The following is a 17,219-nucleotide window of genomic DNA, read 5'->3' as shown; positions in this document are numbered from 1 at the left end:
TTTATTAAGAGGAGGTTTTTAGGTGGCAGAAAAAGCCATTGACAACCTCCTGCAGGCAGCCTGTGGCCCCGCTTCTCCCTCCCCCAGCTGCTGCTTCTGTTCCTGCTCCTGAAGCTTCAGGCCTGCCGTCGGCTCTCTTGGATGTTACTTGGCCCTCTTGCAGGAACCTCCAGAACCTTCCCACCTCCAGACTTGCCGTCCAGATGTAAAGGAGTTGCCAGCACCAGTTTTAGATCAAATTAGTGCGAGGTCAAGATGCTACTTTTGGTTCCTTCAGACTGAGTGTGTTCAGGACCTGGGAGGATTCGTGATGGCGATGGTCCAGTGATGGGTCAGCTTTGACCTTTCGTTTCCTTCTTCCTTCCCTCAGATATGGTCAGCTAGTCTGCGTGAGACTGGAGGTAACAGGCATGCTTGTTGGGATAGTAGCACTTGGCAAAATCCGTGTGTATCTTCAGTTCCCTGGTTTGATGATGCCTGAGTTGGTGATTATTACAAGATGCCCATATAGTTAAATCCAGCAATGATTTGGGCTTCTGAATGTTTCTCCCCTGAAGGGCCTTGGGGATTCATAGTTACAGACATTAGAATCCATGCTGTCTAGGTTAAGCAGAAATTTGTTGAAGGATCTCCGGGAGGACCCAGAGCCAGACCTTGAAGTTACAAAGACCCCCAAGGGGGCTTCTGTGGCTGCTGAACAACTGGGACATTGGGAGGAACCTAGAAGTCCTGCTGCTGCCACCCTCAAGAGCCAGGTGCCTCTGCCTTGCTCCTCCCTGTGGAGCGGTGGCTTGGCACTGCTGGCTTCGGAACCTGATTCTTGGGAAGGTGCATCGGCTGGAGGAGTCCCAGACACACGCTGGCTCCTTAGCTGCCAAAGTCTGAGACAGAATTGTTTGTGTTTTCTACCTTGGGAAGGTAGGACCCATAGCATAGGAAGTTATCAGGGTGTACGCAAGGTGTTAAAGAGGTTGTGGGGAACTACGGGTGGCAGGTGTCTCCCGCAGTTCCCCGTGGGGGCTTGTGGAGTTTCAGCCGTGCGAGACCTTTGATTTACCTGTCTTTCATCTCCGATACCTACTTAGCAGCACATGCTATCGCCTGTTCTCTTTGAAATAGGGGCTTCTTTCTTTCTCCCTTGTCCCTTCCCACTCTTGCCACACCTAGTGAAGGCCTTTTTATTTCACTATAACAGCTTCCTGGCTAATTTCCCTGCCTCCACTCTCTTTCTTTCTAAGTAAATGTTAGTTATGGTCGTGAGTTAGTCTTCCTGAAAACATCCTTTTAGCCACACTTCTCTCTTGACAAATTTAGTAGGGCCCACTTGCCAGCTGGTTGCGATCCTCTTCGGGGCCTCTGTTATCAGAATCTACTTTACCCTCCATTTGGAGCTGTGGGACCTTTGAGCAATGCTTCATAAGGTAGGTTGGCCCAGTGAAGAGGCTGGAGGGAAGCAGAAGAAAGCAGCCACCCTTAGCATCCTCAGACTTTTATGTTGTGAAATGCCTGTTATCCACGTGTTCCAGTCACTGTGAGTGTCTTTCTTTAGCTGCTCTGGGAGCTCTGCATGGTTTTGTTTGCCTTGGGATTGTTTTTATGAAGTCTGTACCATGGGTAACATATTCCTGGATAATGAAGAGTGGAAGAAAAATTAGTCCTGAATGAATGACTCAGTCCCATGCTGCTGCTGCTAATTTTCATTTACATTAGGAGTAGTAAAGCAGCAGTCCAGTGTTTTATCAAATAAAAGAAGTCTCTAAAGAGCCTTGAAACCAATCTATTTATTGAATTGGAAAATCTTGTTCTCTTGAAAGAAGTTTTAGCAGTGGGCTTTATCTTGTGTCCTAAACTGGGAAGGAGTAGAGAAAAAATAGATTAGAGCCCTTAGCTCTACTCGTTCTGCCAAGAACAGGTATTCGTTGATGATGAGGACTCTGTTCAGTTTGGTGAGCGGCGTTCTCGGGAGGAAGTGAACCCATAGTTCTGTCTCTGTGAGCATCTTGGAGTTACTTGCATTGTATTTCCTCACCCCAGCCCAGCTCACTCATTGCCTTGGAGACTAGTCTAAGCTTCAGCTAACCGAGCAAGTTATTTTCTATATCTTCAGAATATAGTAAAAATTATATATACATACGTGCATACATATAAAAAAGTCCTTGACTATTGTGATAAAATCATTTTTATCTTATAGAAATAACTGCCTGCTTATAGAAAAAACATATATTTATGGTAGAAAATTTGAAAATACTCATACAGAAGGGCCAAGTACAAAGAAGAAAAGAGGAACCATCCACATATTCTGCTCCTCAGAGATCACAACCATTTGTGGCATCTTGTTTTCTCTTTCTTTGTCCTTTTCATTAGTGTTGTCGAGTGGATTCTGACTCCTAGCACCCCTGTGTACAGTGGAGCAGAACCCTGCCCAGTCTGTTTGCGCCATCCTCTCACCTTCCAGCGCTCAATCAGACAATGCTCTGCTGCTATTCATAGGATTTTCGTGTCCGTTGTTTTTGGAAGTGGGTGGCCAGGTCCTTCTTCCTGGTCTATCTTAGTCTGGAAGTTCCACTGAAACCTGTTCACTATGGGTGACTCTGCTGGTATTTGAAATAGCTGTGGCGTAGCTGTCAGCATCACAGCAACGTGCAGCCGCCACAGTCTGACAACTAACAGATGGGTGGTGTGGTCAGGGTCGTGTGGTTCCCTGACTGGGAAGCGAACCCCAGCTGAGGAGGAGCATTAGCTCTTAACCACTTGACCATCAGGGCTGGCCCTGTTTCCTTTGCATATGTATATTTACGCATTTGGAATAATAATTATGGATATGGTGTTGTGTCCCCCTCTTTTCACTCGGTTATCTTTCGATACATCCCATGCCATTTAACGTTCTTTGAAAATATGTCTTTTTTAACAGCTTTATTGGGATATAATTTTCGTACCACCAGTTTCACTGTTTACCAACAGAGTTCACCAGCAGAGTTGTGCAACCTGAAAATTTGTTTTTAAAGGTGGTGTAATATGCCATCATATGCCATCATTTAACATACGTCATTTAATTATGCCCTTCAAGTAGGACCCTTAGGCTTCAACAGAATAAAGTTGACCATATTTGGACTTTATATTGTTGAATTATTTAGAGTTAATTTGTAAGTATATCTACGGTCACACACCGCATAACGATGTTTAGGTCAATGACGACCACATATACTGTGGTGATCCCATAAGATCAGTACCATATAGCCTAGGGGTGGAGAAAACTATACCATCTAGGTTTGTGTAAGTACACTCGGATGTTTGCACAACAGCAGAATGGCCTAACAACACATTTCTCAGAATGTTTACCTATTGTTAAGCGATGCATGACTGTATCTTAATGTTATCCCTCTGTGACAAATAAGTATTTTTATTTTCACTTTTTAGGTAAGGAGACTGAATAGTTAGTTGGATTCTTTTTTTTTTTAATTTCACCTCATAAGGTGTTACAAGAAAAGGCGAAGAAGCCATTCTTGTTCCTCCCTCAGCTCTTAGTGCTGAGTAGACCGGCTTCTCCAGCTGAGCCTCTAGAGTGTGGGCGTGTCATTGACAGAACCCCTGTCACAGCCGTCCAGGTTTGCCATGGTGGTGCCAGGGGAGACCATTTGTTTCATGAAGGAATTACAAAAAGATTCAGTATAGAGTTTCTTTAAGAAGGGATTTCTTTGTTGTTTAAAGCAGTTCGGATCTCTATAATAAACCTATCTTGTATGTAGTTCTTTAATTTGATCTTTAGAAACCTGAATTTCTCCAGGATCTGTGATGCCGGTGTCCTGAGCAATTTGCATGAAGTAGGAAGGGGTGAGAAAGGGGGAACTCTACACAGATTTGAGAGGATAGCAGTGGACAAGACTTTCTGATTTTCACTGTGGAAAAGTTCTCTCTCGTCTCTTCCCCTTTCATGAGGCCGTTTTACAGGAGTGGAGGTAGATTTTAAAAGCAGGGAACTCTAGACAGAAATTGCCCTAAAAAAAGAGTGCTTAAACCTAAATTAGGCTTCTGGCTCAAGGTAACAAACTGGGCTCATGAATTCCAGAACCGCTCCCCTCATTTCCAATTCCTGTTGAAATGAACAAAGGAATATACAGATAGGGAATCGCCCAAGTTCACACAGGAGCTGGTGGCGATGAGGATCTTGTTTCGTATCACAGGTTTTGGTTGCAAAAATTCCGTCAGATGTGCTGCTTGCTAAATTGACTGTTCACTTCTTTCTGGCAGTCTTTGGGATGGGAGTTAGGAAGTGGACCGGTTTTTCCTTTTCTTCAACAATTTGATCTCCACCCCCGCCCCCGCCTCCTGTGGTGTGTCTACTCTGTCTGCTGTATGTTCTAGTTTCTGACTTTCTTTATAAATTATGCATTTGTATAGCTTCAGCTCTGCTCAAAGATTTTGCTTGTTGCTCTGAATCTTAATGAGCACTGCTGGGAATTGGGTGGCTTTGCCTCAGACAAACGGGAATACTGAATGTTGTGGCATATATGGCAAACCTCAGTCTTGCTTTCTATTTATTTTCCATTGCTCAGTTGTTTATGTTGGGAGGAATAAGGAGTGAGTCACGCTCTCAATATGGAGAGTGGAAGGCAGTGATAGACCAGTGGAACGTATGTAATTTCTTTATTCTGCAGTAACAACTTGGATGTCAGCCTGTGAATATTGCATATCAGCCTGTGAATTTATATTCGGGTTTGGTTGTGCCACTTGGTCATTGTATCTTTTAAAAAATACATGGTTTATCAGATCGATTAAGTAGGAAGAAACCAATAGAGGAATCCCTTGTGATTTTGTTTTGAATCCTTTGAATGGTGACAGGCATTAATGTATTTTTAATCCATGAGGTGACAGCACTTCAGTATGCAGGGGCTTCCAAGTAGGGGTGGTGATCTGGGTCCACAGGCCCCTCTCTGCAATTCTGAAATCCAAAAAACTCAGAACACTGGAAATGTTTTCACAGCTCATTTGGTGGCAAAACTAGACGCGGACTGATCTGAGCCTGTTGGTAATCTTTATTTTTTATTTTATTTTTGGTGAGGAAGATTGTCACAGAGCTAGCAGATATCTGTGCCGGTCTTCCTTGATTTTGTATGTGGAACACCGCCACAGCATGGCTTGATGAGCTGTGTGTAGATAGCGCCTGGGATCCAAATCCGTGAACACCAGGCACCTAAGTGGAGCACGCAAACTTAACCACTATGTCACCGGGACGGCCCCTGGTAGTCTCTATTTATTCTGTGGCTAGTAGATATGTGTGCATCTCACTGTGGAAATTTAATGGTTTTGAATACTGGATGTTGCTCTGTGCTCTCCTGGGTGTGTTATATGAGAAATGGGGTCTGTACCATATCAACCTTTTGTAAATCTGAAAAATTCTGAATTTCAAAACACAGCTGACGCCAGAGGATTGTACAAGAAACTGCCCAGGCTGTTACAATAGCATCAGGCCCCTGCTGCCCTACTGTCCCAGCTTTTCCCACCTCATATCCGAGGTAACGTGGAGACCTTTGCGGTGGGCCCAGAATCATAGGGCAGCATGCTGCCATGCTTCCAGTACGGCTGCAGAGATGAGTCCTGAGTCAAAACTCTAGGACTGGAGATGTCTTCAGGGCCCAAGAGATCGTCTGCAGCCACCGTCTCTTTAAGGGTGGGGAAATTGTTCGGGGGAGATTGGCATTAGCTGACATGTCCAAGGTCACACATTTTCAGCCATCACTGCATGTTATATAGCTTCTCAAATGGATACTCTTTTCAAATTCAGAATTAACCTCTGGGAATATAACTCTGTCGTCTTCAATTATATTGCATTGGAGAAGAAATGTTTTAAAGTCCCAAATGGTTATTTTATGTACTATTATGCAATTTTTGGCACATTAAATTTGATAGCCCTTACATTTTCTTAGTGCTATAACTGTATTATTAAAAACCATTAATCTAGAATTTTTGGAATGAGATTACCATAGAAATGAAAATAAAATACCAAAATGACACTTTAAGGTGTAGCTAAGAATTTAAAATTCACCATATTTGAAATCAGGCCAAGACCATTATAATTTGCAGGGGAACACAAGACATGTTTGAGGGGCTTAAGGATATTTATTGGTAATGTCTTTTGCCCAGTTGTGGAATTAAATTGGTAGTTAGGTGTTAGACCAATATGTTTTTCTAGTTCATATGTCAATATATTCTTGAGACTTTTTTCTTCTTTTCTTAAAAGGTATAATGCAGGGTGTAGAGTTTGCTTTTTTGTATCAGCAAGGATGAATCAAATGAATTCCTCTCCTGTCTCCCTTTATGGATGGCAGCTGACTGTACATTTCTGTCTGAGGGCCATGCTCTCCTTTAAAGCAGCCACAGACAAGTCGTTGGTCTGAGTAACACTGGTTTGGTGATGAAGACCTCGCTCGCTGAAGGCATGGCGAGGTGAGGCCCTTTACAGCCGTCTCGTAGGACTAAAGAGTGGTTCTTGCTCTTCCGTTAGTATTTCTGTCTAAGGACTTGGAAAGCTTCAGAGAAAAGAATTTTTATAACCAAATCAAATTATTTATTTTACTGAGAATTTTTTTTTAAGTTTAGTAACTGCAGTTGTAGAGGTGGAGGGAATGTAGTTTGTCTAGAGTGTCAGCTGAGGTAGAAGAAACAGGATTATAACCAGAGATGTTTGGAATGCTACCTAAGCATCCTGCCTCATCCTGCACCGCCTCCCTGACCCCAAAGAGGTTAAGAGGCAAAAGCAGATATGCCAGCAATGGAGCTGTGAAATCCCAGTGACCTGGCTTTAGTCCTTGTGCCTCCACCCCAATTCCTTCCTCCCTCCATGCCTCTGTAAAGTGCAGACACAACCACCTGGTTCATGGCCTTCTGGTAAAGGATTAAAATAGGTGGAGAGCTCCGGCTGCTGGCACAGTGCCTGTTAGGGAGTAAGCATTAATAAGTGGAGGCCGTTCTTGCTCAGAAGTGATCAGAAATGACCGGGCATGAGACTGGCTGTAAACTTCCTGGAGGTGAGAGGAAGAGAGACTGAGGTGAGTTACTGAGCACTCACAGCCCAGCAGCCCCTGTCTTTCTCCTGGGCTGCGTATGGGGGTACTGGATGTGGATGCAAGGAGAGAGGCACTGCCAGGCCATCCACAGTGGGCGTGGAAGGCATTCACGCAGCCAGATGTAGAGCTTGACCTGAGGAGCAGTGGAGGAGGCTGTCCCTTAAAGGAGACCTTCCACTGGACGTCGTGAAAGGAACGTAACAGCTTAAGAGTTGTTCTCTTTGCAGGGGGAGGAGAAAGTGAGAAACTTGGGAAACCAGCTAAGCTGTGGTGGCGCAGACAGTCTATTGGAAAATGATAGAGACCTGCTCAGTGTAGATAATTTTCTCTATGGAAGGCTTCCCTTCCATCTGGAGGGGACCTAGGGATGACTATGAGCAAAGCACCATTTTCCTTGAGACTTGCCCCAGAGTTTGAATCAACGCCTCCCTGAGACCTGAAAGTTTCATGGTGCAAAGGATGGAAGAAATGCCCTTGATTTAAAACTGTTGTAGAGCAGGTCTTCATAGCTATTCGCCGTGACTGCAGGAAGACCACAGAAATGTGTCCATGGACCTTCTAGTTTTAAGCAGTTTATCCTCAAAGGCTGAGTTTGCTATAAAATAATTGATCAGCTGTATGTAATTATTACCAGTCACTTAAATAATTGGACAATGACTAACAAATACAATAACTTTTGTTGCTCTCTGGTTGATTTCAACCTTTTCTCCTGACAGTAGGTAAGGGACCATTTGTTTCTTGCGGTTCATAACAAGATTCTGTCATGTGTATATGGGAAGATACTGTTCTTCAGCGTGTCTCTGGAGGTGGGGGTACAACTCCTTTAAAAAGTGATATTATCATTAATAATTACTTGGTTTTTCTTAAGTGTTGGGAGAGATAGACTAAAATACTTCCTCCCTCCCAACTTTAAATTCTGTTTTGAACAGAGGAATCTTTTCCTGATGTGAGAAAGATTAGATTGCAAATCAGTAGCCATCATCATTCTTAATTATGAAACGTTTATGACAATTTCATTAAACCAAGTGCCAAGATCACTACTATCATCATTTATGATGATAGTACATCAAAATAATACTATTTTGGAAGTTCTGGGCAATTCCATATGACCTAAAACAGAAAAAGAGGAATGGTCGATTGGAAAGAATGAGCTAGACTCATCATTATTCATAGGCAGTGTATTTGTATACTTATAAAACCCAGAGAGAATCACCAAAAAGTTAATGAAGTTAATGAAGAATTTAGTGAAGTAACTAAAGGAAAGTATCAGCAATTATCAACAAGAAGCTTTTATGGGGAAAATACATGTATAGAACTATATTTCCCCCAAATATTCATGAAGTATCTAGCAATAATCTTAAGAGAAACATACGGAACTTTTTGGTGAAGAAAACTTTGAACTTTAATTGCTGAGAAAAATTAAAAGAGAGAATCATACTATGTTTCTGTATAGAAAAATAGAATATTATGAGATTGTCACTTCTTGCCAAACTTAATTTATATGTTTAATGCAATTTTTTTTGTATTTTGAATCTATTTTTTTTTTCTTTTTTTTTGTGTGTGGAAGATTGGCCCTGAGCTAACATCTGTTGCCAGTCTTCCTCTTTTTGCTTGAGGGAGCTTGTCGCTGAGCTAACATCTGTGTCAGTCTTCCTCTATTTTGTATGTGGGACACCATCACAGTGTGGCCTAATGAGCGGTGTGTAGGTCCACACCTAGGATTCGAACCTGTGAACCCTGGGCTGCTGAAGTGGAGTGCGTGGACTTAACCACTGTGCTACTGGGCCAGCCCCTTGAATCTATTTTTATTCATTTAACATTATAAGAATTTAATCTAAGCATCATTCTGTTAAGAGTATATATAATGCTGTGGTTAAACATTCCTTATTTACTTAAAATTTAAGTCATTTCCACTTGTTTTCCATGATGAGAAATGCTGTGAAGAAAATCTTTACACATAGATGTTCTCCCTTATTATTATCATTATTTTTTGTATTTCCTATGACAAATTCTCATATATGGAATTATTAGATCAAAGAAGACAATTTAAAATTATCAGTATTATCAATATGCAGCTCAATGTGACTTTAGTCAGAATCTCTATGGGATTAAAAAGTTGAATAACTGACTAATTTGGGAAAAAATACATGAATATAAATATAGCTAAGTAAAAGTAAAAAATAAATTGTGAGGAAGAAAAGCTGGCCTTCCAAGTATTGTGAAATGTTGTAAAGATAAAGTATTTGAATCAATGTGGTACCAGTGGAAGTATTGGTTGATAGGCTAATGGGATAAATTTGATTACCCAGAAATAGAATTTGGTCTCTCTGGGAATTAATATATGCTAAAGGAGTCATTGCAAATTTGTGAATTTGGGGGACATTATTTAACAGGGGGAATTGATATAGTTGGATAATTTTTTGAGAAAAAATTAATCCTCATCTTGTATCATGTACCAAAACAACATCCTGGTGGATTAAAGGGTGAAATGTAAACCAAGTCAGAAGACTGGGAGCCACCCATGTGTTCGCTCGCTTGGCAGATAGGTGCCCAGCCGCGGTCTCTGCCAACTGTGGGTTCCCACGAGGCAGCTCAGTCCCGGGGGAGCTGCAGGTCCCCTGAGGGAGGAGGGTGAGCAGGGCCAGCTCTGCCAGGAGGAAAGCACAGACGCCGTGGTGGCTTTGACACAGGCGCTGCCCTGACTGGGATTCGGGGGATGGCCTCCTTCAGAATGGATGTCTGACTGAGAGCTGGAGAGAGTCCGAGATGAGGAAGCTGGAGGAGGGAGCCTTCCAGCCAGTGAGAACTGTGTGCTTGAAGGCCCCGTGGGCGTGCCGAGTGGACCCAAGATGTGAAGCGACTGAAGAACCAGAGCGGGGAGCCTCGAAGTGGAGCGCGTGGCGGGAGTTGGGTCTTACAAGGCTTTAATGCCGTGCTGAGCAGCTTAGGCGTAAATCTTGAAGGTCTGAGGAGTGATTGAAAACTGGGTAGTGAGCCAGTGTGTTTAAAGCATGGTTCTGCCGCCGCTTGGAGCCCGGACGGGAAAGTGATTGGAGCACAGCTCAGACTTGGTGGTGATTTGGAGCAGGGAGATAGTGAACTGGATTAGTCAGGAGACTTTTAGGTGGTAGGATAAAAAAGATGGAGCGCTGAGTCCAAGGCGGGCGCTGGTGCCCAGGAGTAGGGTGGAGGAGGAGTCAAGGCCGGTAACTCTTGGCTCAGATAGCCCTCGCACCTCTCAGGCTCTCAGTAGCCCTATCTGAAATGTCCTCTCTCCCCTCCCTGCAAGGATTCTTATTTCTTTGATTTACTGATGTATCCTCAGCACCTAAAAATAGTGATTGTTATGTCGTAGTGCTCAATGAATGTTTGTTGAAAAGCGAATTGAAGGAAGGATAGGTCCCAGATTTCTGACTTGAGCAGCTGGGTAGGTGGGGCAGATGTTTCCTGAGGCTGGGACACTAGAGAAGGAACAGGTGTGCAGGAAGCTGTATCCGATGATGGGCCCAAGGCTTTGGTGTGGAATGAATCCAGTCACAAACGCCAGACTAGGGCAACATTTGCAACAAATAATGTGGACTCAGTCTTTAATATGTAAAGAGTATATGAAAATTAATCAGAAAAAATCACTAATGCCAGTAAGTAAATGGCAGTATAAACACGATTAGAAAATCCACAAATGATAAAAGATACAAGTAGTGAATACATATTTGAAAAAAAAATTCAGCCTTTCTAATCCTGAAGAATGCAAACTAAATCCCTATGACAATTTTTCTCTTATCAAATGATTTAACTATGTTACATAACAAGAATAGTGATAGGGTGGTCAGAGTGTAAATTTGTACAAAGTTTTTGTAAAGTAATTTGGCAGAATATATCAAGTGCCTTAAAATGTTTATGTCTTTTGATCAAAAAATTTTGCTTCTGGAAATGTATCATAAGGGAGCCTGAGAAAAAGGCCTCTGCTGCCATGAGCCCCTCCCCATCCACCCACTTTACTCTGAAACCCCGTCTTCCAGGATGGAAGTCACTTGTGAAATAATACCGTGCGGCACAGGCAGTAGGTGAGCGAAGAATGGCTGGAGAGGCAGAGTGGTGGGGAGAGGGCTTTGTCTGTTCCCGGGACATTTTAGCAACAGCTGCGTCAGTGAGTTGCACATTGAAATATTTGTTTTTTCTGTTGTGTTTCCAGATGAAGACCGTCAGTGTTGCCTTAGTTTTGTGCTTGAATGTCGGTGTGGACCCTCCAGATGTGGTGAAGACCACCCCCTGTGCACGCTTAGAATGCTGGATCGGTAAGCATGGGTCCCTCCTTACAGCCTGTCTCCAAGGTCACTGTGTTCGAAGGTCACTTTGTAGCGGTTCTGGGCTTGGCAGGCCTTGTCTTCCACTGCCCTGGGCCAGTGGAGGCCTGTCACTAGTATGTGTAAATCTGAGGCTTTTATTTCTTTTTGGAGTTACGTAACATTTAAGTTATTTTAGATGCATTCACTATGATTTGTAGTGGAGAAAGTGTTTCAAGGAAAATTAATAAAATAGTGACTGTTGGATTATATAATTTTCTCATTTAAATTTGCCCTGTATCTGGCACATAATAGTAGCTATATACACTTAAAATGTAATGACGGATACCTGTATGCAGGTACTTCACTTCCACAGCAAGGAGTCCTAGTTCGTTGCACAAGAAGGCCTGCTCAATTCTTTGTCATCATCCTCCCCGGAGCATCTTTAGTCCAGTGTTGAATGGAAGTGATGAGAGTGTGTGTAACCTTCACTTGTTTCTGACCATTAGGCTCTTACCATTAAGTGTGACATTAGCCAGAGTTATTTTTCAGATGCCTTTTATAAAGTAAGAAGTTCACTTTTCTTCTCAGTTTGCTAAGAGTTTTTGTCAAGAATCAATGTTGAACCTTACAAAATGCTTTCTCAACATCTCTTGAGATAATCACCTGGCTGTTTTTTTTTTCTGAAGATTGGCACCTGATTTGCATCTGTTGCAAATCTTTTGTTTTTCCTTTCTCCCCAAAGCCCCGCAGTACATAGTTGTCTATTCTAGTTGTAGGTCCTTCTGGCTCCGCATGTGAGATGCCGCCTCAGTGTGGCCTGATGAGTGGTGCCATGTCCACACCCAGGATCCGAACCGGTGAAACCCTGGGCCGCCGAAGCGGAGCATGCAATCTCAACCACTCAGCCACAGGGCTGGCCCCTGGCTTTTCTTTTTTAGTCTGTTGATGTAGTGAATTATATTCATTGAGTTTTGGTTGTTGAGCCAACCTTGAAGTTCTAGAATTGAACTAATTTGTATTATCTTTTTTCTATATTGCTGGATGTGATGCCTAGTGTTTTGTTAAGGAATTTTGCGTCTCTGTTTATCAGGGATATCAGGCTATAGTTTCCGTTTCTTGCAACATCTTTGTCTGGTTTTGGTACCAAGATAATGCTGGCCTCATGAAGTGAGTTGAGAAGTATTCCCGTCTTTTCTGTTTTATGGAAGAGTTTGTATTGAATTGGGTATTATTTCTTCTCTAAATTTTGGTGTAATTTACCAATGAGGCCATGTCTGTGTGGATTTTCCTTTGTTTCCATTGTTGATTATTCACCTTTCTCTTACTGATGGGATTGGGGGCAACATCTGTCCGCCTCTCCCAGCTTTCTCCATCCTAAGCAAAAGCAGAAATTCCCTTTATCGACTTTAAATAAAAATGACAAATTATTCTAATCTGAATTGGAAAAAAGTTTTTCCCACTTTACTTGCTTGTCTCACTATTTGGGGGTGTCTTACGATGACAGTCCTAGGCCCCTTGTCCCCTTCCCAGTGACAGTGATCGTTTTCTGTGGCCAGTTTTCTTAGCTGCTTTCTTGGCCCTCTGCCATCTCCTGGTGACTGTGCCTGTTGAAATTGACTTCTGATTAGCCACCACTGGCTGTTTCCGCTTCATTTATCCCTTGTCAAACTGAATTTAATCAATTGTTTTCTATTTTCTCCCTCTTTAAGTACTCCTGTGTTAGGTTTTTTAGAATAGGGCTTCTCAACCTGGATCCCGGTGTGCTCCTGGGGAGAGTGAACCCTGTGGGATTGTGGGGGTGGTGGTGTCAGCGTAGAACTGCACCTTTCAGGCCAAGGACGCTTGATTTTTATTAGATTCTCTAGTGGTCCTTTACCCCACCCTCTAATAAAAAGAACTGGAAGAACCCTCCGTCACACCTCACGTAATCTCTTTGATCAGTATTTATGGAACAGTGCTAATGAAAATGAAACAGATTCCTTATTTCCTTCTTGGAAGGAAGCAAGCAAATGAATAGATTTTTTTATATTGTGTTTTAAAAAATTTTCTGCAATTTCAGAATATAATCTACTTTGTAATCATTTCAATGGATTTTGAGTTCAGAAGGGCATATGCCTTTTCTAAGTTGAAAAATTTCCTTTGGCCTTTGTTAAAAAGTGGGTATGGCTGGTCCTTGTGATGGTAATTTTAACAATATGGTGTAAGGAAAAAAAGAATCCTAGAGATTTGAGTCAGCCAATTTGCAGTGGTATCTAGCAGTATGTATTTTAATTTTTATTTTTGGAAAAAAAATCAAAAGTTGCAAGTGCAGTACTAAGCAGTTTTTTCCCGATTCATTTGAGAGTAAGCTGGTGAATGATGCTCCATCACCTCTGAATCCTTTAGTGTGCAATTCCTACCAATGAGAATTTCTCTTTCCTAATCACAACTCGGTCATCAGAATCAGGGAATTAACATGCACACTGTACTACCGTGTAAGCCTCAGACTGCATCCAGGTTTGCCAGTTGTCCCAATAATGTCCTTACGGCACAAGAACCCTGCTCAGTATCATGCGTGGCCCTTAATTTAGTCTCATTCAACCTGGAGCAAAGATCCCAGTCTTTCCTTGACCTTCATGATCTTGCTGTTCAGCAGGTCACAGGCTCTTTGTTTAGCGGACCTTCCCTTATGTTTCCTCAGGATTAAATCTCAATGATGCCTCTTTCTGCCTTCTTCCCATGGTGTCCTATGAGGTGGCACGTGATTTTGGTTTATCCCATTACTAGTTATGCAACTCTCTTATCACTTGATTAAGTTGGTGCCTGCTGGAACTCCTTGCTGAGAAATCTCCCTTTCCTCTTTGTAGTTAATAAGTATTTTGGGGAAGTAGTGCTTTGGCTGTGTAAATGTTCCTCTCCTCATCAGACTTTCAGTTTATTCAGTTTGAATTCATTGTTCCTTTTTTATTCAGTGGATTATAATTCGTTACTACTGTCATTTATCTTGGTACTCGACTTGTTTCCCATTTAGCCAGCAAGGACACATTCCCATGGGCTTATATGGCCTTCCGTCTTGCTTCCATTGTTCTTTGAGTACTTCCTTCCTCTCTGGCTCATCCTCTTCTTTCCTGCCCCATTCCTGCTATCAGCCTTTTCTCCTGTTAGTAGCTTCTGGAATTTAGAACCCAGGATCTGGGTGCCGGGTGTGCTCACTGGAACTAGTGATGTTGTTCCCAGGACCTCTCTCATTGGACAGAGCAGGGGGACACATTCATGCATGTGTGTGCATAATGTGTGTATGTGTTTCTATGTGTATACACACATTCCTATCTGTATTTCTGTACTATCTATATACGTGCATTTACACTCATGCCTCTCATTCCAACCCAACAGGAATTCCATATTTGTAACTCCCTCTTCTGACGGTGAGAACTTTGGTATCCTTTATCCTTAATATATTTCCTAATTTGATGAATCCTGCTGTGTGAACCAGCTTCTCATCCCTGCTGTCAGCACCCTCTCAGACTCCTATATCCTGCACCAAGTGTTTCCCCACAGGTGTCTGTCCTCCTCGTTCCCTGGGCTCCAACACCCCATGTGGGACACCTCTCCATGGACATGCCTTCTTTCTCTGACAGCTCATTCCAGGCCACCACAGTTCCCCTCATCCTGGAGCAGATGCCAACCTTGCCCAGACGCACCTAATGGCTTTAGGATTGTTCAAGAAGGGATTTCAGCATTTTCACCCAGTGCTTTAGGTTTTTCTGGCTTGGCCAGCCCAAGGATGATGATGTAGCAGTAACTAAGATTGAGAGTTGGGGACCAGCTGGGGATTAAGGTGCTTCTGGGATGCTCAGGGTAGAGCCAGCTTCCAGCAGACAGCTGGGAGGGCCTACTGGTTGGAGAAGGGGACTTCAGGGAGGTCACCTGCTGAGAATGAGCAGTGACCAGAGGGAGAGGAGCAGAGCCAGGGCCCTGAGAGTGTTGGGAGGGGTGCTTCCTGTGACAGAAACCCTGCTGGGCAGGCAGAGGTGGGAGCAGGGCCGGGTGGTACTGATGAGGAGTTTCAGGTCGGCGTTATCACAAGCCGTGGCAGCAGTTGAGTGAGAGTTGGGGGCCAGGCAGGCTGTAGGGGGCTGGGTGGAAACTTGACCTGCTTCCTGCATCTGCACCTCTTCTGCTTTGTTCTGTGTGCTCACTCTAAAAGAGGAGAAAGAACCATGTCTTCTGCACCCACTTCTTCCGTGGGCCTGCCTAGTGGGACAGCTGCTCCACCCGGGCTGGCTGTCTCTACCAGGTGTCTGGTAGTAAAATGCATGATGTCTCTCATTTTATTTTACAAAGTAGACATTAAATATATCAGGTGTCAACCCGAGAGTCTTGCGTGCTTTACCTTAGGCCTGTGCGCGTGGGGGTCTCTGTTCATGGGGCAGGGGGTTTAGGAGTTAATTGCTTTTCAGCTGCAGGCACATGTCCAACCAACGGAGACCATGCTCCTTGGAACTGCTCTGATCTCAGGCACGCGGGCTGTGGGTAGCTTGAGAAATAGATTCCTACTTTTCAGTCTGTTTTTGTGTACCTGTGCGTGCATTGCCTCCTCACACGGTGGAGAGAGTACTGCTTCCAGAGGCTCAGGGAACGTATGTGTAAGTGTTCATCCAGTGGCCACGTAGGTTTTCCGGTGGTGACAGGAACCTTTATTGCCAGAATAAACCAGTGGAGATGCACTGTGCTCCTCTGAAGCGACTGCGTGGCCTCACTGACAGTCAGCTACCCCTCGCTGCCGTGGCTCTTGCACAGGAAGGGCTCAGATTTGGGATTCCGGCGGAGTAAGGAATGAGCGCATGGACCTGAGTGGCGTGTTGGGAATGAGCGAAGATGTGGACGTTGAAAGCTGTCAGGCATTTTCCGGGCTCTAACATGCTGACTGTCAACACCTCTCCCCACCCCTGCCCTTCATTCGTCTAGGTAATAAGATGATGTTTTATTTCATGGAAGTAACACTCGTCTCTTTCCAGAGAAGCAGGGGAGAGGCTGTTTTGTTTTATGGCCTGACGTTAAATGCTACAACAGTAATACTGAAAACAATCCCGCTAAAGAACGGTGTGTGCCCCATACCTGTTGGTGAAATATCTGTGTTTGAAAGCAGAGTATCGATGAGCGGAATGCTGAGCAGGAGGAAGTCTAATTTAGCTGAGATATTTTTTATGTGCTAGCTAATGGTAGCCGTGTATCATAAGAGGTAAGGATGCTAAAGGTTTGTCAGATGCTAGGAAATTCTGTTATCCTCTGGAAACGTTTGGGAGGCTCTTTGCTTTGTTTTTTTCTCTCATTCCTTAGAGAAAAGTATCTTCTTCTCCCCTCCCCAAACGTGGGTGTTAAGAGACCCTGGGTAGATGAGCTGAAAATTGTGATGGTTGACCTTTGCGTAGCTCTAGACAGAACTTTCACAGATTTTGTTGTTTGATTCTTACAGCAGACTTGGGACTGATAGATCAGTCAGGTTGGTCAACAAATGTTTATTAAGTGAAAACTTAGGTGTGAAGCACAGTGGTGTACCTGAAGATATGTGGGTGGTGCTCCTTGCTTGCAAGGCACTTGTGATGTAGCTGGGGAGATAAGGCTGGCACCTGTGAGATAGCTCCACCTGGAGTGGCTTAGGAGTTCAGAAGATGCTAGGGGTGGAGGAATCAGGCCAGGCCACATGGAGGGAGGGGGCTTTGCAGGGGGAGGCAAGAGCAAAGAGCCCAAGGAGCAGCTCAGCTGTGGGGGGCTGAGCCCTTGGAGCATTCACTGGGCTTCGCTTGGGTATGGTGGGTGTCAGGGGCACCTGCTGCCATATGCTCTGGCTCACCTCTGTGCTTGTAGCCAGAGCCTTTGCTCTTAGGGG

At 43.7% G+C, this 17,219-nt stretch overlaps 1 protein-coding gene across 18 annotated transcripts in view; it reads left to right on the top strand.

The window, feature by feature from the left end:
• RPTOR (regulatory associated protein of MTOR complex 1) overlaps nt 1-17,219 on the top strand; it is a 397,394-nt gene that overhangs the window by 69,805 nt on the left and 310,370 nt on the right. For all 18 annotated transcript variants that reach the window (XR_011423116.1, XR_011423115.1, XM_001489603.6 and 15 more), the window contains exon 2: nt 11,257-11,359. Coding sequence is in view for 16 of the 18 variants with exons in the window: in XM_001489603.6 (XP_001489653.1) it covers nt 11,257-11,359 (103 nt within the window). In the remaining 2 variants the exon portion in view is untranslated. The remainder of the gene's footprint in view (nt 1-11,256; nt 11,360-17,219) is intronic.

Source organism: Equus caballus, chromosome 11, assembly GCF_041296265.1.
Source record: "Equus caballus isolate H_3958 breed thoroughbred chromosome 11, TB-T2T, whole genome shotgun sequence".
In the NCBI taxonomy this organism is placed as follows: Eukaryota; Metazoa; Chordata; class Mammalia; order Perissodactyla; family Equidae; genus Equus; species Equus caballus.
The sequence above is the reverse complement of the archived record's forward strand: the minus strand, read 5'-3'. Positions and strand labels throughout refer to the sequence as shown.